The sequence below is a fragment of the Enoplosus armatus genome, chromosome 2, assembly GCF_043641665.1.
Source record: "Enoplosus armatus isolate fEnoArm2 chromosome 2, fEnoArm2.hap1, whole genome shotgun sequence".
NCBI lineage: Eukaryota > Metazoa > Chordata > Actinopteri > Centrarchiformes > Enoplosidae > Enoplosus > Enoplosus armatus.
In genome coordinates, this window is record NC_092181.1 from 1,997,493 (window position 1) to 2,023,031 (window position 25,539).

The window sequence follows — 25,539 nt, forward strand, 5'->3', positions numbered from 1 at the left end:
ATGAAGGTCTAATGGTCTTAATATTTGTCTGTGTCTGTGTCTTTTTTACAGATTATCTTTTAGTTTATGTAGAAAATTAGAAAAGAGATTACTGTCTGGTTGCTATATAATAAGCTTTAATAAGTTCAATTAGAAGTAGAAGTTTAATAGGTGGTTTGATAATGTTGAGCTCAGTGCTGAGTGAGCAGAGTGATGTACAGGAAGTTCAACAATGTAGAATGAAACAAATTTAAAATCTGTCAGTTCAGCAGTAATAAAAGTGGTGGGGGGTTGAGCAATTGTAAAACCACTGGAAAAAAGAAAAACAAAGCTGTGTGCAAGTGAAAGTCTGTCGTTTAATTGGCTAAATTGGTTTTGCAAGAAAATCACGTCAAAAGAGTTGATTGAGAATCTTGCACAAGGATCGTAACGCAGCACCTGCAGCAGACTTTAACTTTTTTATTTTTCTGATTCCAACAACAAAACGGATTGCGATGCTTTTCTCTTTGTTTACTGTTTAGCCTGAGATTCAACAAATTATCTTCAGTCCTCTCCAGACCAAATGCAATGACAATCTACATATTGCCTTTTTTGTCATTTGAATGGGTGAGACAATAATTTGCTCAACATTTGCACTCAAGAAAGCCCCAGCATGTTCAATTATCGCAAACTTTATATTGGGGGGGGGGGATAACACGATTAAAGGGGAGGTTTTACATTTTCCAAAGTTAGAGGGAAGATTTAATGTGTCAGATCTAGAATTATAGCATCTTGCCACTCAAGTATTTTACTTACGCCACAACACAATAGAAGAGCAATGGAGTCATGTTGAAAATGCATAAGTCTACCCTCAAAACCTCTTTACTAGGGGCGTGCATCTCTGCCTTCTAAGACGATCCAATACATATCTAGATACATGGGCTACGATACGATTCTGGGACGATACATTTGAATACAGAACGATTCGATGCAATCTGATTGTAGCAGCCCTCGGTGTGGTAAAAAACGGCAGAGTCTCGACGGGTGCAATCATTTATTCGTCTGGACGAACAGCATGACCAGCATTTCTTTGACACCGTGAAAACTGAAAAGCAACAGTTCTTAACATTTGTTTAATGTAGGCATTCATTTTCCCTTCTAAATTCAAATAAGCCAATTCTATAAAAGTAGCATTGCTTACCTTCAAATAGATACTGTATCTTTCATAAAAGACCAGGGAATCCCAAATACTTTTGTTGCTCAACTTTAGAATTGGGCCATCGTATATGTGAATCGTTATACCCCTACTCTTCACATATATATTTTCAAAGGAAAACAAATCATATATTCTGTCAACTTTATGGTAAAAAACTCAAAATCTACCATTAAGCTGGTTTACATGGAGGAATAGATAGATAGAGAGGTAGAAACTGTCACGGCTGTGATGGCAGGGTAGCAAAAGGCACACAGGAAATAGGACCCAAATGCAGACACAGGGGACAGCATCAGGCAGACTGCCTAAGACCAAGACAGACGCATGGAGAAGCTCTGGAGGATGGGCAGGAAGACGACCAGACAGGCTGAGCCGCTCTGGAGGACGGGCAGAAACAAGACCAGACAGGCTGAGCCGCTCTGGAGGACGGGCAGAAACAAGACCAGACAGGCGGAACGGTGGGACTGCTCTAGAGGCTAGCACCAGAAGATTTGGCTGCAAGGCGGGGCAGGCTGCTGGATAAACAAGCAGCATCTGGAGTGCATGGCTGGGCAGCAGGACGGGAAGCCGGTGTCAGGATAACAGCAGCAACTCGGGAACAGGAGAAGGCTGCAGTAACACAGGAACTGGTGACTGCTGCAGCACAGGAACTGGTGTTGGCCGGGACGCCGACTGGGAACCAGAAACAGGATATGGTGATTTTAAAAAGTTGGATGTATTTTTTAATAAATAAATGTAATCTGGATCAGAATGATCTGGATCCTTTTTTTTCTAACCAGGATCAGGTAATGCATCTTTCTTTTGTTCTGGTTTTTCAAAGACAATTGGATTGTGATCCAAAATCCAACTTTTTAGGATCACCAAATCTGGATTACCAGTGTTCTGAATGGTAACAACAGTTACTTTAAGTAACTTTAGTAACTTTAAGTGTTTTTAATTGAAGAGACAGACCAACAGAATACCAACACGCTCTTCCTTTTCAATACCATTTTAAATAGTCATCTGCTTCATCTCTGATGATTGTTCCATTATAAATAATTTACAGTAGTAAATGATAATTCAATTTAATACACTTTTTCTTTATCACGGTAATAGTTAAAATAATCAAGTGCAAAATGTAAATAAATGTATTTAAACTACATGATTTAAATGTATTTTTGATCAATTTCAAAGATCAATTTATGACATTTTGATCTTGAATCCACCCTGCAGCTGGGATCAGAATAATCCTGTTTGTTTGGATCAAAGTGATCCCAATCCTACTAAAAAGTTTTGAACACAAACTCAGAAAAACAGAACGGCATTACGTGATCTGATTTGATTTTCAGAAACCAGATTTCCTTTTGAACAACCCATTTTCAAGATTTGATCCAATCCGATAGCCGTAATCCAACCCCAGATTCTTACATTCACCTGCTCACCTGTTCCAACTTTCCTTCGTCAGCCCTGCAGTATATAACCGGCCAGTTTCCTCTCATTCCCTGCCAGATTGTCACTGTTGCTTCGTGCCTTGCTTTCCAGCCATCTGAATCTGTTCATGTTCCCAACCCTGTTCCTGTTCCCGCTACGTCCGTGTTTCAAATGTGGCCCAAATGTTTTAGTAAATCCAGTCATTCGCCAATATGCAACATCCATTCAAATCATTGAATCCACTGAAAGATCTGAATACAAAAATATATAATTATATAATTAGGGTTAATTAGGAATTAAGTTAATAAAAATAATTAAAATTACAGACAACAATTATTTTAATCAGATTGTCATTGGAAATTCCCTGAAACTCCTAAAAGCCCTGCCAGATACCCAGAAATGACTTCTGACTTTCACCCCACTAGTTGACTGTGTTTGTGCACGTTCAATATGTCTGATCATGTGTAGTTATGCTGATTCAGCAGGCTCAGAATAAGAATCATAAGTGACTCAATATTTTCCCAAACAAGGAAAAGAAAGAAAGAAAACAAAGGCGTCATTTTAGAAAACATCATGAATTCAGAACAGCTGTTTTCCTGTAATTCTGCAGTAAACTATATGTATAAACGTTAGTCAAACATGTAAACCCTCATTGATTTTCTACTGTTTATCTTTTTCCTCAGAGCGGAGATAACAGACAGTTTCTCAACTGCTGCTGGGAAATCATGTGTAAGTGTGTTTGTGTACTGAAACACTTTGGGAGGAGGACGGATGAGACAGTAGTGAGGTGAAGTGGAGGTGCGGGAGGAGAGAGGCTAAAAGGAGCAACACTCTACATTGACAGCAGATCAGGATCAGGTAGGAGGATGAGTAGGACTCTGCTGTGGCTGGTGGCCTCTCTGGCCTTTGCCTCTCTCACTTCTCTGGCTGATGGAGCTCCATTGTAAGTAGACCAGACTTTACACATTCCCCCTGAGCTTGAATTAATTCAGGGAAAACAGAGATAATATATAGTGTTTGTTCAGCTTCCTGATATTCAGATTGTTATTGGCTAAACTGGAATGGGAGCAACAACAATATCAGGGGTTTCCTGCATTTATATTCAATTTAAAAAAGTGTGTGGATACAAATATCGGTTTAACTCAGTCCCATTTCACCTGTGTCTTACATAATGAGGAGCTGTAGTCCAGTTTGCAGTTTGTGTCACATAAGTCAGGGTAATGTGGTCTTTCACATGATGCCAGTAAACTGACCTAAATTATGTGCAGTTTGCACAGTGATGCATTACTCCAGACACATCAGAGTCCAGAGCCATGATGAAATGTTGCATTGATCCAGTGCTGGATCTTAGTCAAGATCATCAATAGATCACTCATTATGTGTCCACGTTGGATCTCATGGTCCTCATCTGAGCAACTATGTTGGGTTTTTATTTGGTAATTTGGTGGTTTATAGTGCCTAAAATACATTGAATTAAAAATAAGGTATATAACGTAATAATGTTTTTCAGTACATCCTAAAAAGCATGTGCTCCTTTCTGTCCAGTGACTTCACCCTCTTTCTCTCTCACTGCTGCTCTGCAGGAAGGTGATGTCTGCCCCCAACTTGTTGCGGGTAGGAACAGCAGAAAACATCTTTGTGGAGTGTCAAGACTGCAACGGAGGAGACATTAGGGTCGAAGTCAGAGTGATGAACCATCCAACCAAAACTAATCTGCTGGCATCCACATCTGTGACCCTCACCAGTGCAAAAAACTTCCAGGAGCTCGCACAAATTAAGGTAATGTGGAAATGCTGAAACACACGTTACTGTTGCCAAAATACACGAGTGATATCAGTATTTTAAAGCCTGAATTTATTTATTTTAGTCTAAAGAAATTGTTTTCTATTATGACTCCAATCAAGAAATGCAGCATGTATAACTGCACATACTGACATACCCCGTCCTGCTCCTCACACACTGCTTGTGTCTCCACATACTGGTTTCAGATCCCTGCTGGTGACTTCAGTAAGGATCCCAACATGAAGCAGTATGTGTACCTGCAAGCTCAGTTCCCTGACCGACTGCTGGAGAAAGTCGTCTTAGTGTCCTTCCAGTCCGGGTACATCTTCATCCAGACTGATAAGACCCTCTACACCCCCAACAGCAGAGGTGAGTTCAACACTACATCAGTGCTGAAAAACACACTTACTTCTGTGAGAATGTCTCGATAAGAAAGGTAAGATGTTACTGTACAAAATATATCACACTACATATTCATTTCTATCAGTTTGACTGAAGCATTTTTCACTTTTTAAAATTAATAACCCGTTTTTTATTGAACAAAAGTGGAATAAAAAAGTCAAAAAGCTGTGAACAGTCACATGACTCAAAACAGATGCACCTTCCTTCAACCTTCAGCTGCAAAATTAACCTCTTTCTCTCTCTCTGTCAGTTTATTACAGGATGTTTGCAGTGACGCCCGGTATGGAGCCCGTAGAGAAGGATGATGAAACCCAAACTGATGCTTCTATTGTCACTGAGATTGTGGTATTGTATTTTATCTTTGACAAGCACACACTTGTAATGTAATATCATATCATCAGCTTTGACTGGAAGCACGAAGCCAAAAAAACATAAACACATGCACTAAGTAAGTAAGTTTCTTGTCCCACTCTAGTGACGCCTGTCCAACCACTTACTGTAAAAATAAAAACATGCCTCCCTCTAGTGGTTGAGTTGCATATTGAATGCATTGGGGGACTAAACATTTTAAGAAATAGCTGAAAAAGGTGTCAATGTAGAAGCTGACGAGGCTCATGGATTGTAGACAAAAGATTTGTAGCATGGATTTACTCAATTCATTTCTGAACTGGCAATTCTCACTGTTAATGGTTCTTCAATATTGTTCTTGTTAGACCCCTGAAGGCATCGTTTTAACACGTAACATAGTCTCTCTGACATCAGGGATCCACTCTGGAGATTACCAACTTCCAGAAATTGTGAGGTGAGTATTTAACAATAACAACAAACTTCAATTATGTAAGATTATGTAAAGTATTTTTTAAGATGTTTATGTTATGTTTTATTAATTAACTTCGATGTTGTACGTTTGTTAAACCACTCAACAAAAAGTGTATAAAGTGTGGAGACACTTTTCAGTCGTGCCAATCAAGGCCAACTGAAGAATTAATGAATAAATATTAGTTAAGCAGATTAGCAATAACTGCCATCTTTGCTAGAGGAAATCTTGTGATTTGGTGTGGTAAAGCTATCTTTAAACTTCTCATCTGAATTTATCAAAACAATAGTTTGACACTTTGGGAAATTGTGGCAGAGAGTAAGATAATAAGATTGATACCACTGTCATATCTGTCCATTAAATATAATAAAATCATTTATTTTGATCTAACTGATCTAAACTGTAAATGGACAGTCAGTGATAACAAAACAGAAATACATTTAATCCCTGTGAACTATGAACTAAACTAATCGGCCTAAAACAGCATAAGATAACGGGACAGTATCTATTTGCTGGCCAATCTGAAAACTTTAAACCTTCTAAATATCACTATTTCTGTACTCACTGCTCTCTGAAGGCCAGTATAAACACCAAGTACTTTGCAGCACCTCATTTTTGTACATCTCAATTTGTGTAACATACAAATACCGTCATGCAGTCTGAGGTCTGATTCCTGTGTCACCTTCAGTCCCTAAATGTTGTGAATATTTACATTTTTTGTTTTCCTGTTGAAATACGTGTTCTTGTGTGTGTCTGTGTGTAGTGTCGGACTGTGGAAGGTGGTGGTGAAGTTCCAAAGCAACCCACAGCAGAGCTTTTCTGCAGAGTTCGAGGTCAAAGAATATGGTAAGTCCCTCATTACCTGCACTTTTATTTAAAACCTATACAGACCTACAACATTCACTTACTTGTTACCTGATTGGACACAATTTAATGTTTCAGTGCTGCCCAGTTTTGAGGTTAAACTGACGCCTGAGAGCCCCTTCTTCTACGTGGACAGTCAAGAGCTCACCGTCAACATCAAAGCTACGTACGTGAAGGTTTTTGTTTTGTGGCTTTAGAGACCAGGTCTGATTGGTAGATTCATTGGAGGAGAAAATAAAGGGTGTTTTCATCTGCTGGTCATTTGTTGTTGTTGTTGTTGTTGTGACATTTTGACCCCTACTTCATTGTGGGCTTAAACATGTCCTTCTCTTGTGGTTTTAGGTATCTGTTTGGTGAAGAGGTGGCTGGGACGGCCTACGTGGTATTTGGGGTCATGTATGGGGGTCAAAAGAAGAGCTTTCAAGGTTCTCTTGTCAGAGTGCCGGTGAGCACATACTTTTGCTGTATTTCTGTCTGTCAGTCGGCCAATTGATTGCTCACTCTGTCTCATACAGTATGTGTTTCCCATAATGAGCAGATCTATTATGGCTTATAAAATATATTTAGCTACTCTTTTGACAGGTTTATCATATATCTATGACCATTGAAACTTTGCCACCAAGATGGTAACAATATGTTGAATTTGCAGGTCTGGCCCACGCACTAAGATGGTTATTGCATATGACGATGTTGTAAAATTTGCTTTCTAGCTAACGTTAACATTAACGTTAACAGCTGCCTGTCACTCTGGCTTAGTATTTGGTCGATTATCTAGCTTAAGCTAATGTTAGCTAACAACGCTACAAGGTTATCTAGCTATCTAGCTCACACAGCAGGTCAGGTGAAACAGCGAATTTTGCTGAAAGGTGACAAGTTTGCATGCCTGTATTTCAGTTAAATTGTTGCATTCCTATCTACAGATATTTAGGATGTTCAGAAGAAATCCAGGTTGACATAAGAATTTACACTATTGCCTCCAACTGTTCACTGACTGTAAAGATGCCTTTTTGTACAATGTCACATTAGATCGAGAGTGGTAATGGAGTGGCCACACTGAAGAAAGAGCACATCACACAGACCTTCCCAAACATTCTTGACCTGGTGAATGTTTGCATATACGTACGCGTCAGTGTGCTGACGGCGAGCGGTAAGAAAGAGAGACTGTGTGTTTGTGTCTGTTCAGTATGTTTGATCACTTGTGATTCATGCTTAGTCAAGTCAAAGTAACTATTGGTATTATTAGTGTCTAAAATGTCCCAAACAAGAATAAAAAAACAAAATATAGATGTCATACCAGGATACATTTTTCTGTATCAGTTAATCTAGAAGAAAGTGAACAGTTTGTGTGAATGTGTCAACTCACAGGTGGTGAAATGGTGGAGGCAGAATTGGACGATATCAAGATTGTCACATCACCTTACACCATCCACTTCAAGAAATCGCCCAAATATTTTAAACAGGGAATGTCCTACGATGTTGCGGTAAAGTACTTGTTTAAATTTACATAAATTGACAGCAAAAGTATGACTATAATTCTACTTTAATAAAATACCCTTTACAGAAAACATTTAGCAACGCTTTAGATTACAGCCTGCAACGTACAGCATAAGGAATTTAGTCCTAAATGATCACCAACTTCTAATCAAGTTACCAATACAAACGTATAGCTTTAAACAATTAAGAAAATAAACAGATTATAGCATTTTGCCTTAATTCTGGATATAAGGCTGTGTTGTGGGAGACAACCAAGAGGAAAGCCAAAACTGCAGGAGATAACTTCTTGAAAGTCTGTGGCGAAGCTGCCTATCTCCATCTGTGACAAAGGCCTGGGAGATGTTTGGTCACAATCTCCAAAACTACTAATAGCCACATGTGAATCTGTCCCGTCTACCTGGAGGCTTTGATGTTGGTGGAAGAGGACCAGCTCTTTGTCTGGTGTCAGTCTCTGTGTCTTTGACTTCTGCAGCTCCCAGGAGGAGGTTCGGCGCCCCTGGGGGCAGTGTGGGATGCACACACAACTGTCTGACCTGGGACCTGTGTTTCTGCACAACTTTTTCGCTAATCTCAGTTGTTTACACACTATTCTGCCTGTTACATTAGCTTAGCAGCTAGCGACGGCTTCTCTCTCTCCTCACTCTCCTGTTCTGTCCTGCTCGGTGTGTCAGATGTTTAGTTATTTCTCCGCCTCCTTTAGCGATAATGGTAAATGTAATAAATTTAGTTTATTTAACTTGCTGGAGGCGAGGCGAGGCGAGTTGGAGGCGCTGTTCCCCACCATGAAAACTGCTGAACCAAAACTGTGACAACCCGGAGTCCAGACCAGGAGACAGAGTTGAGCCCCCCCAATGTCCGTTAGAGCAGTTACCCACCCAAAACCCCATAAAAACTGTGTCTGTCCCCCGACCACTTAAATTAATTCAATCAAAAGTAAACAGGAGAGGAGTCATAAACAAAAACTTCCAAAACAATAGGAAGATTAAGTGTGGACTGTTAAACATCAGATCTCTGTCATCTAAAGCTGTATTAGTAAACGAGTTACTATCAGATAATCATATTGATTTATTCGGTCTGACAGAAACCTGGCTGTGTCATGAAGAATATGTTCCACTCAGTACACGTGCCGCAGTATTCTGGATCAACTGGAGAGTCTTAAGGGACTTATTGGGACAGCCTGATAATAAGGAATTGCAATAATGCAGCCTAGACGTAAAAAATGACTCGTTTTTCTGCATCTGTTTGAGACGGAATCTTCCTGATTTTTGCAATGTTACGGAGGTGAAAAAAGGCAGTCCTTGAAGTTTGTTTTGAGAGAGTGAGAGTTAAAGGACATGTCCTGATCAAAGATCAAAGATAAATCCCAGATTCCTCACGATGGTGCTGGAGGCCAGGGCAATGCCATCTAGAGTAACTATATCTTTAGATACTGTGTTTCGGAGGCATTCAGGGCCAAATAAATAATAAAATCCTTCATTAATTTTAATGTTGTCTTTCTTTCATCAACTTGTAACAGTCACATTACTGATTATTGTGATATTTTTTAAAGAAATAAGTATTACAACAGTATTATTCGTGAATAATTCAACTTTATTTTAAACAACAAACATTATCAACATAAATCAGGTTTAACAAACTGGAATAAACTTGTGTATGACTATAAATACATCAATTTGAGGGTGAGGTTTCTTATAAATGTATAACTTAAAAGGTTTGCATGGAAATGCCAACAGAGGAAGAGGGTTTGCTTTTTAGAGGCGAGGGACAGAACCAGTGTACTTGCCCTGAGGATCAGGGTACTTGTCTCTGATCCACCAGACACAGCAGCTAGGGATGACAAGCATGACCCATGTTGCCAGAAGATGTACTGCTGGTAGTCAGCATATCTGAACTCCCGGTTGTCATCCCTGGGCTCCCTTGCTTCGCCAACACATCATTCCTGTACTGTCAGTGCAGACGCAAATACCCATCTTCAAGACAGTAAAGGGAGAAGTGTGGCAGCTGGCTGATGCAATGGTTAGGCCCCTGGCCACAGCATTTTCTCTTCAGGTCTGTTGTCGTCTCTGCAGTTCCGTAAACGCATGCATTCGGCGTCTCTTTCCATTGGCGCTCGTCCGTGTACGTTCAGTGTCCTTCACCTGGCAACCCACGTGAGCTTCTAGTCTGTTTTGAAAATGGACGGCAATTCCCTTTTTATACACTAGCTGTCAGTATTACATATTGCTCCTTTAATTTTAATAAGGCAGATGTCTTCTGATTATTCAGCTGTTTGTGTCTCTGATGGCAGGTTGAAGTTGTGAACCCTGACGACACTCCGGCACAAGGTGTTGTAGTGGTGGTCGATCCAGGCCAGGTGCAGGCCTTGACCGCAGCCAACGGCATGGCAAGGCTTACCATCAATACAGAAGCAAGAACTAACTATATGACAATCACTGTAAGTCTCAATTTATTTTTTACGCTTTTTGTATTACAGCCCGTTTGGCAAATGGAAGCTTACATTAATCAGATAAATAAATAACAATCAACATTTTTGATAGTTGCGTGTAGTGGTGAAATCAAGCAGAGCTATCACTCAACTCTGCAGCTCTATGCAGATTAGCAGCTTCCTTAGCTTATTGTTTTATTTACTGTACAGTATGTGAATGGTTAGTCTGACTCACCGGATGTAGGCTGTCGGTTTAAGTCTGCCATTGGCCGACTTTTTCACTTGGAATTCTCAGACTCAGACATGTTACCGTTTTCCAAGGGAAAAGGCTTAGCGACGCCCAAGATGATAGTGATTGGTTTAAAGAAATACAAACAAGACAGAGTGTTGACCAGAATGGTAATAGGTTCACGAGACCTTTCTCCAGCATCTTCAAGCTAAAGACCACAATATTTTTGGTGGATACCAAAACAGCGAAAAGGAGAGTGAATATTTGACTTAAATTTGTCAGATGGGCAGAAACATGATTTCAAATTAATACGAATGTTGTTTTGTGTCTGCTGCAAGTAGATGTTCTTTTGCTAACACGTTAGCCATACCGACTTAATAAGCCAGTGATACTGTAGGTGGAGGCTGTGTATGTTGATGTTTTTATGCCCCCTGGTGGCAAGAAAAATTAAATAATGCAGCTTCAAGTGACAGAACGGGGCAATGTGGATGAAAACAGCCAGGTCAGTGCCTCGTCTAGTTAAGTTGTAGTTTGACTTGATGCTTATTAGAGGTCAATTTAAACTGTCTTACCTCAAGAAATAAAACACCTTACCTTACTCAATTAAATGGCAACACAGCACAGAAATGAAACAATGCAGTGCACCATATGCAGACTGCAGACTTTGCATTTGGCAGTGATGATCACCAGCTTTTTGTTGTCCTTTTGTTATTCCATTAAGTGTGTAAGTGTCTGTATGTGTCTTTAATTGCAGGCAAAGACCAGTGATCCTCGTATTTCACATGAAAGGCAAGCATCAGCCAACATGACAGCTCTCCCATACACCACTAAAGGCAACAACTACATCCACATAGGTGAGGAACATCCTGAAATAACATCAGATGGTTAAAAAAAGGTGGTTAGGGTGGTGGCAGTGGCAAAGTATGTACCATGCACCAGGTCTTATCAGTTCTCTTGACCTGATAAACAATGAAGATGAACTTGGTTACATTTTAGGAGATTCCAATATAAATCTGTTTAAAAATAAACCAGATACCCTTACTGGGGATTTTCTTAATATTCTTTATTCTAGTTAGTTTTTCCCTCTTATTCATAAATCTACATGAGTTAAAGAAAACACAGCAACCTTGATTGATAACATCTTAAGTAACTCTATGAGCGAAGGAACTGAAGGTGTTGAGGAAAAAGACTAAACTGTGCAGAAAATATGTCTCAAATCCTACTCCTACTCCTCTTACCCATGGCGTTTATAAATATTATGGAAATAAATATATTCATTCTGCAAAAAAGAAATTTTTCAGTGAAGAATTTCAGAAGGATTCAAAAGACTGGAAAGTAATAAATCCGTTGCTTCAAAGGCAAAAGACTACCCCAGAGTTACCTCTAGTCTTTTTGGAAGGTGAAAATTGTCTTAACAGTCCATTTGATATTGCTCAAGAATTCTGTAATATATATGTTAATATTGGTTATGAATAAGCTAACAAAAGGTCTGCTTGTAATGTTAAACTGTGCAAAAATGAAAAATTAAACTAAGTGCCAACACTCATCGCAACATGTAATTTTTGCAGGTGTGGATACAGCTGAGCTGCAAATAGGAGACAACCTGAAAATCAACCTCAACCTCAACAGGCAGGAAAATCAGTACAATGACATCACATACCTGGTGAGAGATGTTTTACACCTGAGCATGTGTGCTCATAGAAAACTATTTTAGTTGCGTCCCACGACCTGTGCAGTATATAAATGTGTGTAGTAAACGTTGGATAAGTTTTGTGGTTCAAATCTGTGTCCCCAGGTCCTGAGCAGAGGTCAGCTGGTGAAACATGGCCGTTTCAGGAGACAAGGCGAAGTACTGATTTCCCTGATAGAACCCATTACCAAAGAAATGCTGCCATCGTTCCGCATCATCGCCTACTACCATACAAATGATAATGAAGTGGTATCAGACTCTGTTTGGATAGATGTCGAGGACTCCTGCATGGGCTCGGTGAGACACACAACGCTGATGTCGCAGAGTTAAACGAATGAAGTGGATAAACGAGACACACAAACTGATAAAGTTCATTGTTCATTTCTAGGACATGTCTTTACTTATACAACTGCTTTAACAAATACAAAATGCATGTCTGACTCATTGACCTCCCCTCCACATTTAGTTGAAGCTGGAATCATCGAGACACACTTCATCCTTTGAGCCTCGCAGGATGTTTGGTCTGAAGGTCACAGGAGATCCAGGGGCCACAGTGGGACTTGTGGCAGTTGACAAAGGCGTCTACGTCCTGAACAACAAGCACCGCCTCACCCAGAAAAAGGCAATTTCTTTATTTCACAATTAATCTTGAAAATATTTGAAGGGGGTTTCATTTAAAAACATATATGTGAAGAATTACACAAATACATATTGTACAAATACAATACATTGCGTAAGTAAATGTTTCTAATGCCATCTCAGAACTGTCATGTGAGTTTACGGATATGCACGTTTAACTCACTTACTGTAAGTCTTGTCTGTTTGTATTTCTATGTGTATGACTTACACTTTGCTCAGGTGTGGAACGTTGTAGAGAAGTACGACACAGGCTGCACACCAGGTGGAGGGAAGGACAGTATGGGTGTGTTCTACGATGCTGGGTTGTTGTTTGAGTCCAGCACGGCTTCTGGGACTCCCTACAGACTAGGTGACACTACCTTACCCTTCCCTTCCCTGAACATATCCCTTTGTAGGCTTTAATATTGTACCATGAAATGTCACGAATTAAGATAAGTGGCTGTAGAAGTTTGGGGTTTTCTTATTCATCACAGGAAGCATCTAGTGGACAGCAGAGGAACTGCATCTTATAGAGTCTTTTCACCCAAATTATGTTTATATTAAATGTATATTATGTTTGTATATATATTTATTGCTTTTGTGGCATCTAACTATGCAGCAAGTTTTGGACACACTGCTTTTTTTTTTAAACAAACAAATAAACAAACAAAGTTGCATTCACCACTTTTACACATAAAACCAAAATGATCCACCAAATATCACGAGGGTAAGTGAGATAATCTGTTTTTGGTTGAACTGTCCCTTTGAGGCATTTCCATCTTGGCTTCAACAGTCATCCGTGTTGATTGCCACATGAGCTCAATACAGCTCCCTCTGTTTTGTTTGGGGTTGTAAAAAGTTATCATTTTCTTCAAATATAAATAAGCATTTATACAGTGTTTTAAAATTTCCACAAATGAGACGCGCAATTGTAGATCCATCGTCCCAGATAAATGACCTTACTTTGATTTTAAGAGCATCACGTCAATTATACCATGCAGAGTCAAGTCTAGGTCCGACCTTGTTTGGTTCTGTTAAAGATCTAGTCTGTGTTGCGTTTCCAGAATTGAAATGTCCTGCCCCCAGCAGGAGCAAACGCACCACTACTATAATGGACGTCACCACCAGTTTAGGTAAGAACCACAGCTTGAAGCTACCCAATAACCACATATTCAGTCGTCTTCTGCCACGCAGCTCAGGCTCAATATATACAATATAAGAGTTTATTGCAGCCAATCAACCTGTGTATTAGGTATTAGTGGAAAGACAAATTAAACTTTCTACTTTATCTACTTAATATGTCAATCTGCTTCATCATACTGCTACATGTATAGCATGTCTGTCCAATACTGGAGGGAGAGGAATCCCTCCTATTTGACTCTTTGGGCCTATTTTTCTTGGGGGGGGGGGGGGGTTCTGATTCAAATCAAAGGTCTAAGAATAGAGGGCATGCAAATAAAACTAATTTGACTTAACTACAAGAGTTTTGTTTATTTCTAATATGCCTTATTTTAAAATGCTTTATTTACAACTTTCCAGTTCACCTTCTTCTTGCGCTCCATACCTTCTTTCCTCTGTCTCTTGTCTCTGTCTCCCTCTTTCTTTCCAGTGAGTAAATATGAAGACCAACTGCAACGTGACTGTTGTTTGGATGGCATGAGGGGCACCACAGTTTCATACAACTGCGAGAGGCGCAGCGAGTACATCGTGGACGGTCCAGCCTGTGTCCAGGCCTTCGTGGACTGCTGTCAGAAGATGGAAAGCCAGCGAGCCGAGAGGATGCACGACAGCCTCATTCTGGGTCGCAGTAAGAGACGGGGACAAGGGATGGGGGAAAGCCCTGGGTGGTTACTATCCATGGTCATACTGGTAGTTAGGAAACAATCACTGCCTCCCAATGGAAAATAATAACCTTTTTAATGACACTTTAGGTGAAGAGGATGACAGTTACATGGACAGCAATGAAATTGTTTCTCGCACCAAGTTCCCTGAAAGTTGGCTGTGGTCTGATATCAAACTGCCTACATGCTCTAACTGGTGAGTCAACTGAAACATATACACACAAAAAATACACTGATAACCTCATTAATAACAGTAAGCTACCCCTTACCTCTCAAAGTGCTAACACGTCTCTTTGTTTCAGTGACACCACGTCAAGTGTGAAAACTGTTCCGTTGCCAGACTCAATCACAACCTGGCAGTTTACTGGCATCAGTCTGTCAAGCACTCACGGTGAGGATTCAGTGACTACAAGCTGTCTTGTGTTTTAGTTGTGCCTCTTCTCTCCCATCCCACACTTTTTTTTCTCCCTCTGTTACATCACTTGTTTTTTGTATCCCTCTCATCTTTAAGGAATCTGTGTTGGCGAACCATTAGAGGTCATTGTCCGGAAGGACTTCTTCATTGATCTCAGGCTGCCGTACACTGCTGTCCGCGGAGAGCAGCTGGAAATTAGAGCAATCCTCCACAACTACAGTCCTGATCCTGCCACTGTAAGTCTGTGTCACTCTGCTCTGGTGTTTCAGGCCAGAGCCAATGAGACCATGATATTTTTTGATGATTATGATCCTTATTATCTACTCTATGGGGGGTCTTCATCTTCTTTCTCCATCGTTGTCTTTGTCTTTTCTCGTTTTCAAGGTGCGTGTGGATCTGATTGAACAGGAGAATGTGTGCAGTGCAGCCTTTAAACGTAGAAGGTATCGTCAGGACGTTGAAGTTGAGCCCCTATCTACACGATCTGTACCCTTTATCATTATTCCCCTGAAGGAAGGACAATTCCCCATTGAGGTCAAAGCGTCTGTTAAAGACTCATCACTCAATGATGGAGTCAAGAAGATGCTGCTGGTGGTGGTAAGAGAAACACACTCCTGTTGAGGTTTAGAGCTTTTTTTATACCATATCAGAATCGTTCTCTTGTTACAGTAAAATACGTTATGATTAGAATCTATGTGTGGTAGTTAAGTCATATTCAACAAGTCCTTACAAATCACTGCTGAAAAAATATCCATTTCATGATGACAATGCTTTGGTTAGGCACAAAAAAACAACTTGGTAAAAGTTTGAGAAAGAGTATTATTTTTGGTTCAGAATTTGGGATGAAATGACTACTCTGTTAAGGTTACAGGAGCTGTGTTGTCATGGTAACAGTAATAACCATATGGGTAGGGTTAGTCAGTATTGGGAAACAGGCATCTTTTCGGGCTTAATTTTGATGCAAGTGTATACCATATTAGCCTTTTCAAAATGAACTGTAAATAAGGAAAATAAATAGACCAAGATAGAATATTTGAACAAGAAAGATGTATTGTATTTTGTTACACACCTGCATATAAACATTACTCAAAAATTGTTGTGATTTCTAATGTTTGTCCTAACTTTTGTTTTTCCAGCCTGAAGGCGTACTGGTTAAATCTTTTCAGACTGTAACTCTAGACCCCACTAATAATGGTGTAGGTGAGTTTACCCATTAAATAGCTTATTATAGTAATTAGTGTGAATGCTGTGGAAAACCCATATGTAAATGGGTTAATTTGATCTTTACCACTACAGTATATACAGTTTATAACACCCCAGTCTTTACATCGCTGATAGTAGTAACAACAAACAGTCTCTGCATTGTGTTTGATGATGGTGGTGGACTAACTGGTGGGCTTACTGTTAGCTGGTTGACACCAACGAAGAAACAGCTCTGATGTCGATTCAATAATTTCTTTATTTCTTACAAGCACTTCGGGATCTGGGAGATACAAGCCCAGTCTCAGTAAAACTAATCAGTATAAAAGAAAATCATAATCAAGGGAAACTTACAATACTAATGAAGGATTTCTGTAGCCAAGCTCAATGACCGTAACTAACCATATAACTGATAAGTTATAGGGCCAATGGTCTAACCTTGACCAAGATCAAAGACACACAGCTAATCACTCTAGATGTCAATATACATACTGTCTCTCTCAGATAGGCTATACATAAATATTTACAAATTTTTATTTTCATTTTCATCAGTCAAACACTTACCTGGGGAATACAAGCCCGGTCTGACTTGTTTCCCCGGTGATGGGCTTTATAGCTGCATCGTAACCTTGGATACAGTGTAGCCTCGTATGAAATATGAAATATAAAATAACAGCATAAAAATATGAAAATAACGCACATATGTACACTTTACAACTATCAAATGAAGGTAAAATTAACACTTCGGACAGATCAAATGCACTGGAACTGGTTGTGCCATAGCTGAACCCACGGGAGGGAGTTTGGGGGGCTTTATTATGAGTGGAGTTATTCACTTGCTGAATGGAGCCATTAGCAATCAACTCATAAGCAACAGAAGCCCCAAAATGCTGCCCTTAATTGCAGAATTATTTGAAATAGTTGTCCCCCATGTGCAGTACTTTGACTCGCATTATGAGTGTTCTGCCCCATTCTATCGTTCACACTACCAGGGTTTACATTGTAACCACTCTGAGAATATACATTATCATATGCATCATTTTCACTGAGCCCATTATTTATATTGTCGTCATTTGCTGCTGCATGCCCTGCTGGCCGAAGCTCCTCTCTCCCAAGCGTGACTCACTGCTTGTGGGAAGCACACCAACACTGACAGAGCACTCCGAGCATGGCAGGCTCATTTCTTTCCCCTCCCGTTTAGAAAAGACATCTTTAGAAGACATGGCTTACAAAGACACACTACCCAAGAATTTTGAAAGGTACAAACAATTAGCACAGTTACCCTACATAAATATATGTATCCCCTTTTAGCGTAATCAACTAAAATAAAGCTAGCTAGTAGTTACATTAAAATTCAGTTAATCTGTCGGATAACAATACATTTAAAAGCATTTCTTCTTTCGGGCAGTTCACGTCAACTTCCAGCTTTTACAGTATTACAGTTTAGCTTCCAGCTTTTCTAGTGATGTATTTCAGCTCTCAGCTTCTTTAGGGGACGCAGTTCATCTTCCAATTCTGCCAATTTTACCTTTCCGCTTCCAGGTTTTTCAGCAGTGCAGTCAATTCCTTTCACATTTCTGTATTTCCAGCAATGCTTTCAAAATAATTTCAGCTGTCAGCATTCAGATTTTCTAGTTTAGTAATGTTGTGCTTTTATCACTGGCTAACTGGTCCCCAAACTTGTTTCTCCTTTTAGGTGGTACACAAGAAGAAGTTATCAACAGTGGAATTCCCAAGAAAGATTTGGTTCCAGACTCACCTACCAGCACAGAGATCTCTGTGACAGGTGAGACATAATGTTTATATTTGGGCACGTTATGTGATACAGTGCCTGTACAATGAGCTCTGCATTGGTGTAAATTTGTATTGTTCTTATTGGGAAACAACCAACTCATTAGTTGTTGGGGGACTTTGCATGTTTGTTTAGTTGTTTCCTCCCATTGGTTTTTAACATTTTGGTTTTTTTGTTTGTGTGTGTGCATGCAGGGAGAGAACAAGTATCTGTACTGGTGGAGAACGCCATTAGTGGGAACTCTATGGGTAGTCTGATCTACCAGCCCTCAGGCTGTGGAGAGCAGAACATGGCCCGCATGACCCTGCCTGTCATTGCAGCCGCATATTTGGACAAAACCAACCAGTGGGAAACTGTGGGCTTTCAGAAACGTATCGAAGCCCTCAAACACATCACGACCGGTAGGCTCATACAGATGTATTTGTTAGGGCAGATACTAGTTTCTGACTTGGCAAAAGTGGTATCAAAAAAGACAATGTGGTACACAGAAATGCACGCTACCCCTGCCCCACAGGTCCAAGCTAGGGACACTGAGAATACATGGTCTGAATGCAACACATAGACATATTGAATACAGAAGTTTTCACCAGGATTGTCTTATTTCTTTATAAACAAAAACCACAGACTTATCAGAATAATTTGAAAGATGTTACAATCTCAAAAAACAATTTAACAGGACTCCTCCAAGTGGTATCCAATAGATAAGATTCAGTAGAGAGTTGAATGGCAGTCAGTAAAATGTGTGTGTTTTGTTTGTGTCCAGGATACCAGAACGAGCTCGCCTACCGTAAAAATGATGGGTCTTTTGCTGTGTGGTCCAACAGCCAAAGCAGCACCTGGTGAGGCACCCAAACATCCATGAACTCACACGTATATGTTTGCACATCCTCCTTTCACTTAGATTCTGACCATGAGGAGGATGGGTGTAGTTCATGTGCAAATACATTAAACTATACTGTTAACACCCTCTCCTCTCCTCTCCTCTCCTCTCTAAGGCTGACGGCGTATGTTGCCAAGGTGTTTGCCATGGCCAGCCATCTGGTGGCAGTGCAAAGCAAAGTTATCTGTGACGCTGTCAAGTTTCTGACTCTCAACACACAGCAACCTGACGGCTCGTTTAGAGAAGTTGGAAAGGTGTACCACGGAGAGATGATTGTACGTGCACTGATTTCATTAACATCAAGTCCTCATCTTGATGTCAAACAAATTGTAATGAAAACAATAACATGTCATTGACTATCATCTTATATCATAAAAACACGTTTGTGTGTGTGTGTGTGTGTGTGTGTAGGGTGATGTGCGCGGCGCAAATTCAGACGCCTCCATGACGGCCTTCTGCCTTATTGCCATGCAGGAGTCACGCACACTATGTGACACCACTGTTAATGTGAGTACCTCTCCTCCATACGATTTTTTCTCTTTTTCCCTCACCTTTTATTTCTTCATTTACTGCCTTCACACCAGTGATGGATGAAGCAACTGACCATTTCCTAAGCTCCACCCCCATTTGTTACTGTTCTACTCCTATCAAGCTTTCTGTTCTTGCACAGCACATAACTCTGTTTACAATGGTAATGAGGGAACATTTACCAACCCATACTTTTTGAAATGGGTTCTTCAATTCAGACAGAGGCAGACAAAAGCTGGCATGTTTTTCTGGCCACCAGTCGATAGCAGATTTTGTCAACTGTAGCTTGAGTAATCAGGCTAACATTAGCTCCATGAGTTGGTTGAAAAGGATATTGTATTGCAATGCAGTAGTTAATCCTTGTATGGTAGGAAAAATGTTAGTTCAGACTTATTTCATTCTAATACAGTATAACTTGCTTCGCAGCTATATTTGTTAACATTTTCAGACAGCATGTTTTAACATTCCTAGAGAAAGAGCTTTTAGGATGATTACTACGGTTAAATCTGAAAATATAATGCTATCTTGGGTAATGTTTGCAGGGATTGCTGGACTCCACATACCTTCCACACAGTCGGGAAATACTACACAGTGAATGTGCTAGTCATGAGGGGGATGAGAGGCTTTCTTGAACATAATCTGTAGCCCCTCAAGTTAATGTAGTTAGGTAATAATGTGCTCTTTGGTCTTGAGAGTAACACTTGGTTACAGCACTACTAAGCTAGTTAAAAGGACATGCTAATGATTGCAGCTTATGTTAGAGCAGATAAACACACAGTTTAATCTGTTACTTACAATTTGGCTCATGTTTTTTGTTTTGGAAAGGCTAATAAAAACTCTTTAAATGCAGAGTATCACACTACAGTCCCATGCACAATGCTTCAGCAGGTGGAGAAATCCAAAGCTTGACCAACCTTGCATGCTTAGTTACAGTTGCTAAGCTTTGATTGGAGAATCGCTGTTCGAAGGAGGGGTTTAGCGAACTGTCACTTTTGACACGTTCAAAATGTGTTGGAAGCATTACATACACAGTGAGTCAGAATGGATTACAGTTATCTGACCCATTTCACAGACTCTTATGTTTGCACTGCAATCCCTGCTGTCTATCTGTTCTCCCCTTATCCTCCTTTCTCCCTCCTTCTTTTCCTTCTGTCCAGCATCTGCCAGGCAGTATAGACAAAGCAGTGGCCTATTTGGAGAGGCATCTGCCCAGCCTCACCAACCCCTATGCTGTTACCATGACGTCATATGCCCTGGCCAATGAAAACATACTGAGCCAAGAGATCCTCTACAAGTTTGTTTCCCCAGGTGCAGTCACACAGCAGTAGTCTTAAACTAATATTCAGAAACAAAGTCTATAGGTTTATAGATTCAAAATATGACACTTTCATGAATAATTAGTATAATATGTTTATTAGAGCCTGACCAACACATTAGTATGGTCGATATTATGGAATAATTTTAGCTCAGAACAGAAATGATATGTTTGAGGTCATTTAGAAACAGTGTCTCATTTACATAGATTGTCCACCAGAGCTGACAATGTTACTTTTCAACTGTAAAGTGTCCTGCTCGTACATATACACTATATTGCCAAAAGTATTCACTCACCCATCCAAATAATTGAAATCAGGTGTTCCAATCACTTCCATGGCCACAGGTGTATGAAATCATGCACCAAGGCATGCAGACTGTTTCTACAAACATTAGTGAAAGAATGGGTCGCTCTCAGGAGCTCAGTGAATTCCAGCGTGGTACTGTGATAGGATGCCACCTGTGCAACAAGTCCAGTCGTGAAATTTCCTCGCTCCTAAATATTCCACAGTCAACTGTCAGTGGTATTATAACAAAGTGGAAGCGATTGGGAACGACAGCAACTCAGCCACGAAGTGGTAGGCCACGTAAAATGACGGAGCGGGGTCAGCGGATGCTGAGGCGCATAGTGCGCAGAGGTCGCCAACTTTCTGCAGAGTCAGTCGCTACAGACCTCCAAACTTCATGTGGCCTTCAGATTAGCTCAAGAACAGTGCGTAGAGAGCTTCATGGAATGGGTTTCCATGGCCGAGCAGCTGCATCCAAGCCGTACATCACCAAGTGCAATGCAAAGCGTCGGATGGAGTGGTGTAAAGCACGCCGCCACTGGACTCTAGAGCAGTGGAGACGCCTTCTCTGGAGTGACGAATCGCACTTCACCATCTGGCGATCTGATGGACGAGTCTGGGTTCGGGGATGGCCCCTTACCGTTCCAACATGACTGTGCACCAGTGCACAAAGCAGGGTCCATAAAGACATGGATGAGAGAGTTTGGTGTGGATGAACTTGACTGGCCTGAACAGAGTCCTGACCTCAACCTGAGAGACTGAGAGCCAGGCCTTCTCGTCCAACATCAGTGTGTGACCTCACAAATACGCTTCTGGAAAAATGGTCAAAAATTCCCATAAACACGCTCCTAAACCTTGTGAAAAGCCTTCCCAGAAGAGTTGAAGCTGCTACAGCTGCAAAGGGTGGACCGACGTCATATTAAACCCTATGGATTAAGAATGGGATGTCACTTAAGTTCATATGCGAGTCAAGGCAGGTGAGCCAATACTTTTGGCAATATAGTGTATATTGGTAAAATTTGTGAATAACCAAATGTACGTGTTTATGTTAAAACCCAAATATCAGATCTTTTAATCTCTCAAATATCCATATCTGCATTGGCCTTAAAAATCCTTCAGTAGGCGGGCTCTCGTGTTTACGGGTGACTCTCGGCTCTTGAGGACCAAATGACCTTACAAGGATAGAAAGACTAGCTGAAATTCTGAAAGTAGCCATATTTTACTTTCTTCTTTTTTATTTCATTTCTATGAGATGAAATATTTTAAGATTAGGGATTGGGGAATTAGTAGTGAATTAAGCTCCTTCCAGGTACAGCATAGTAATAAATAGGTATTTGTGCGTGTCTTCTCAGAGTTGTCCCACTGGCCTGTACCTAAGGGACGTGTCTACACACTGGAGGCCACAGCTTACGCTCTTCTGGCTCTGGTCAAGGCCAAGGTGAGCATGTCCCACTGCTTCACCAGTATGTCATGCTACAGAAAACATACAACAGAGTCATCATCCATTAAAAGGGTTCCAAACATTGTGGAGCCTTTACATTACTGCTGACCACTTTCCAGAGCACTCTATGATTATATGTTGATATCTATTTACTTGCCTTCTGTTATTAAAGGAGTTTGACAAAGCCAGACCAGTTGTCAGATGGTTCAACAAACAGCAGAAGGTGGGCGGAGGCTATGGATCAACTCAGGTAACACAGACCCCTCCCTCTCTTTATCTTGTTACAGTTATGTACCTCCAGCTGTTTTTAGTGCAGTTCCACTATTTTGTTAATCTGAGTTTTTTCTCAGTCTTCTTTTCTCCCCCTAACCCTTTTCCTCTCCAGGCTACCATAATGGTGTACCAGGCTGTAGCTGAGTACTGGGCCAGTGCTAAAGAACCAGAGTATGATCTGAATGTGGACATTTTGTTGCCAGGCAGGTCAAAACCTGACAAGTTCAACTTCAACAGGGAAAACCATTATGTCACAAGAACATCTAAGGTGAGAACACACTCTCTCTCACAAACAAACTCACAGTGGCTCATTAAGTCATCATTCCTGTTGTTTTCTGTATGTTTCTTCTGCTGATCCCTGTGTGTGTGTGTGTGTGTGTGTGTGTGTGTGTGTGTGTGTGTGTGTTTTTGTGTGCATATTTATATTCCCACAGATGAATGAAATAAACCAGAATGTGACAGTGATTGCAACGGGTACAGGAGAAGCAAAAGTGACAGTAAGTAAAATATATATTTTTTTGTCCTTATTGAATCTCAGATGAGGCCAAAGGCATTCATTTTACCTTGTGTGGACAATACTGTTGAGACGGATGCCTGTTATCTTATTTCACGCTAAGATGCACTCCTATCTATGTGACAGATGGTGTCGCTGTATTACACTCTGCCTAAAGAAAAGGACACTAACTGTCAGAAGTTTGACTTGTCGGTGCAGCTCCTCCCGGGTAATTTGTCTTAGTTTGTTTATTTGTTGTCATAGTATCTGCTTGTCTGTTTTTCCTGCTGTCAATCCATCTTCCAAATAAACCAAATGCTCACGATATGTTTTGTTCCTCCAGAGAAACTGGATGGGGATGAGAAGATTTACAAGCTAAAAATAGAGGTTTTGTAAGTACAATCGTTGTTGTTGAGTGTTACAACAACATGCCTTTATACGGAACATTTTCAGCTATGGCCACTACATTACTTCCTTCCTTCCCCTTTTTGTTTCTGTTATTGTCATCATTTTGTTCCCTCGTTATCCACCTGCATTTCACACTTTTTTTCCATCAGAAAATATGATGGTGTAAATCAGAATCAGAATCAGAAATACTTTATTGATCCCTGGAGGGAAATTATACAACTTCTTTAACATTCTTTTAAATGAGCTTTAACATCTATTTGAGTTCATTTGAGCTGCCCATTGTATATAATCGTATTTGAAACATCTTAAAAGGCTTTGCTTTCACTCAATCCATCTTCTTCAAGGTGTTCTTTTAATTATTCTGTCCATTCTCTGTACAGGTTTAAGGACATGGAGCATGATGCAACCATGTCAATCTTGGATATTGGCTTGCTAAGTGGTTTCATCGTCAACACAGATGACCTGAACTTAGTAAGAACCTTTATAGATACATACATACCCATATACAGGGCCTGTAGCGATTAGCAATTAGTCACTTGGCTGGGTGCGTGGAAGTCCTGTTTTTGATACGCTTCAAAGAATCCACGTCTCGGCAGTTTTACAGTTGGGTGAGATTCCCTTTTAATGAATATGTAAGTTACAGCAGAATTACTTTTGTAGATTGCAAACAAAGCCTGTATGATGAGAAGATGGCTGGTGTTGCTGCATCGAGCATAATGTGCAAGCGACCTGTCACCCATGAATGATTACATGGTTCATACACCTGTGCTCATACAGATTTCACCTACCCCGCGCTCTACACTGCCACCCGTGGTAAACTTAGTATCAACAACAAGTAATATACAGATATAAATAACGGCTCCTACCGGGCCAAAGTCAGTGTTTATGGTTAGAGGAAACAAGATTTATTTTATCGTTTAGAGAGTTCTCTGATAGTGTGTGTGTTTGTTTGTAGCTGTCCAAAGGACGTGCCCGCATAATTTCAAAGTATGAGATGAACACAGTCCTGTCAGAAAAAGGCTCACTCATCATCTACCTGGATAAGGTAAGACATCAGTGTTTCCTAACTCTATACTTTTTCTCTCTGCCATGTTGTTTCTTTCTTCATCTCTATCTCACCTTTGCTTTCCATCTCTCCACAGGTTTCTCACACACAACCAGAGGAGATCACTTTTAGGATCCATCAGAAGCTGAAAGGGGACTTCTTACAACCAGCTGCTGTGTCTGTCTATGAATACTATGAACGTGAGTTTCTGAGACACTTAGAAACATATGCTGCCTCCATGAGCTAAAGGAGTTTTTCTTTGCTGCCAGTACACGTCAGAGTAGACAACACGGGCATTATTACATTTTCAAAGTATTTAATGTACACTTTCTGATGTACTGCAATTAACACAAAGTATTTTCAGATATCTTTCTTTCTTGTTGCAGAAACACATTGTGTGAAATTCTACCGGCCAGAGAGGAGAGCTGGACAGCTACTGCAGCTCTGTATAAATGATGCATGCACATGTGCTGAAGGTAGACAGGATGATGTCGAACTGATGACCTAGTCTATCTACTGTGTGAATTTGTTACATCTGAAATTCTTGAAGCAACACCTAAACACAATACTAATATTGTGCTGCATAGAGGTAAAGCACTGATCAATCTTTTGGGACTCATCATCCAGCATCGTCTGGAAACTGCAGCAGTTTATTATTGTACCTCAATAAAGTTGGGGGAGAGAAGATTAAACAAGACTAAGAGTCTACAGGCTGTACCT

The 25,539-nt window shown here is 40.4% G+C and overlaps 1 protein-coding gene across 1 annotated transcript in view; it reads left to right on the plus strand.

Annotated features, from left to right (window-relative positions):
* The first annotated feature begins 3,447 nt into the window (after nucleotides 1–3,447).
* The window catches only part of LOC139302744 (complement C3-like), a 58,332-nt gene continuing 36,240 nt past the window's right edge, over nucleotides 3,448–25,539 (plus strand). The window contains exons 1-39 of the mRNA XM_070926461.1: nucleotides 3,448–3,524; nucleotides 4,165–4,360; nucleotides 4,570–4,732; nucleotides 5,016–5,110; nucleotides 5,479–5,567; nucleotides 6,346–6,428; nucleotides 6,525–6,612; nucleotides 6,789–6,891; nucleotides 7,473–7,593; nucleotides 7,812–7,927; nucleotides 10,228–10,374; nucleotides 11,349–11,448; nucleotides 12,163–12,257; nucleotides 12,390–12,581; nucleotides 12,751–12,906; nucleotides 13,143–13,272; nucleotides 13,967–14,035; nucleotides 14,512–14,709; nucleotides 14,834–14,939; nucleotides 15,046–15,134; nucleotides 15,255–15,394; nucleotides 15,543–15,755; nucleotides 16,295–16,358; nucleotides 18,055–18,144; nucleotides 18,345–18,551; nucleotides 18,914–18,989; nucleotides 19,146–19,305; nucleotides 19,442–19,537; nucleotides 20,716–20,871; nucleotides 22,514–22,597; nucleotides 22,773–22,850; nucleotides 22,986–23,141; nucleotides 23,308–23,370; nucleotides 23,514–23,595; nucleotides 23,710–23,758; nucleotides 24,155–24,245; nucleotides 24,730–24,819; nucleotides 24,917–25,019; nucleotides 25,206–25,295. Coding sequence (XP_070782562.1) covers nucleotides 3,448–3,524; nucleotides 4,165–4,360; nucleotides 4,570–4,732; nucleotides 5,016–5,110; nucleotides 5,479–5,567; nucleotides 6,346–6,428; nucleotides 6,525–6,612; nucleotides 6,789–6,891; nucleotides 7,473–7,593; nucleotides 7,812–7,927; nucleotides 10,228–10,374; nucleotides 11,349–11,448; nucleotides 12,163–12,257; nucleotides 12,390–12,581; nucleotides 12,751–12,906; nucleotides 13,143–13,272; nucleotides 13,967–14,035; nucleotides 14,512–14,709; nucleotides 14,834–14,939; nucleotides 15,046–15,134; nucleotides 15,255–15,394; nucleotides 15,543–15,755; nucleotides 16,295–16,358; nucleotides 18,055–18,144; nucleotides 18,345–18,551; nucleotides 18,914–18,989; nucleotides 19,146–19,305; nucleotides 19,442–19,537; nucleotides 20,716–20,871; nucleotides 22,514–22,597; nucleotides 22,773–22,850; nucleotides 22,986–23,141; nucleotides 23,308–23,370; nucleotides 23,514–23,595; nucleotides 23,710–23,758; nucleotides 24,155–24,245; nucleotides 24,730–24,819; nucleotides 24,917–25,019; nucleotides 25,206–25,295 — 4,501 coding nt within the window. The remainder of the gene's footprint in view (nucleotides 3,525–4,164; nucleotides 4,361–4,569; nucleotides 4,733–5,015; nucleotides 5,111–5,478; nucleotides 5,568–6,345; nucleotides 6,429–6,524; nucleotides 6,613–6,788; nucleotides 6,892–7,472; nucleotides 7,594–7,811; nucleotides 7,928–10,227; nucleotides 10,375–11,348; nucleotides 11,449–12,162; nucleotides 12,258–12,389; nucleotides 12,582–12,750; nucleotides 12,907–13,142; nucleotides 13,273–13,966; nucleotides 14,036–14,511; nucleotides 14,710–14,833; nucleotides 14,940–15,045; nucleotides 15,135–15,254; nucleotides 15,395–15,542; nucleotides 15,756–16,294; nucleotides 16,359–18,054; nucleotides 18,145–18,344; nucleotides 18,552–18,913; nucleotides 18,990–19,145; nucleotides 19,306–19,441; nucleotides 19,538–20,715; nucleotides 20,872–22,513; nucleotides 22,598–22,772; nucleotides 22,851–22,985; nucleotides 23,142–23,307; nucleotides 23,371–23,513; nucleotides 23,596–23,709; nucleotides 23,759–24,154; nucleotides 24,246–24,729; nucleotides 24,820–24,916; nucleotides 25,020–25,205; nucleotides 25,296–25,539) is intronic.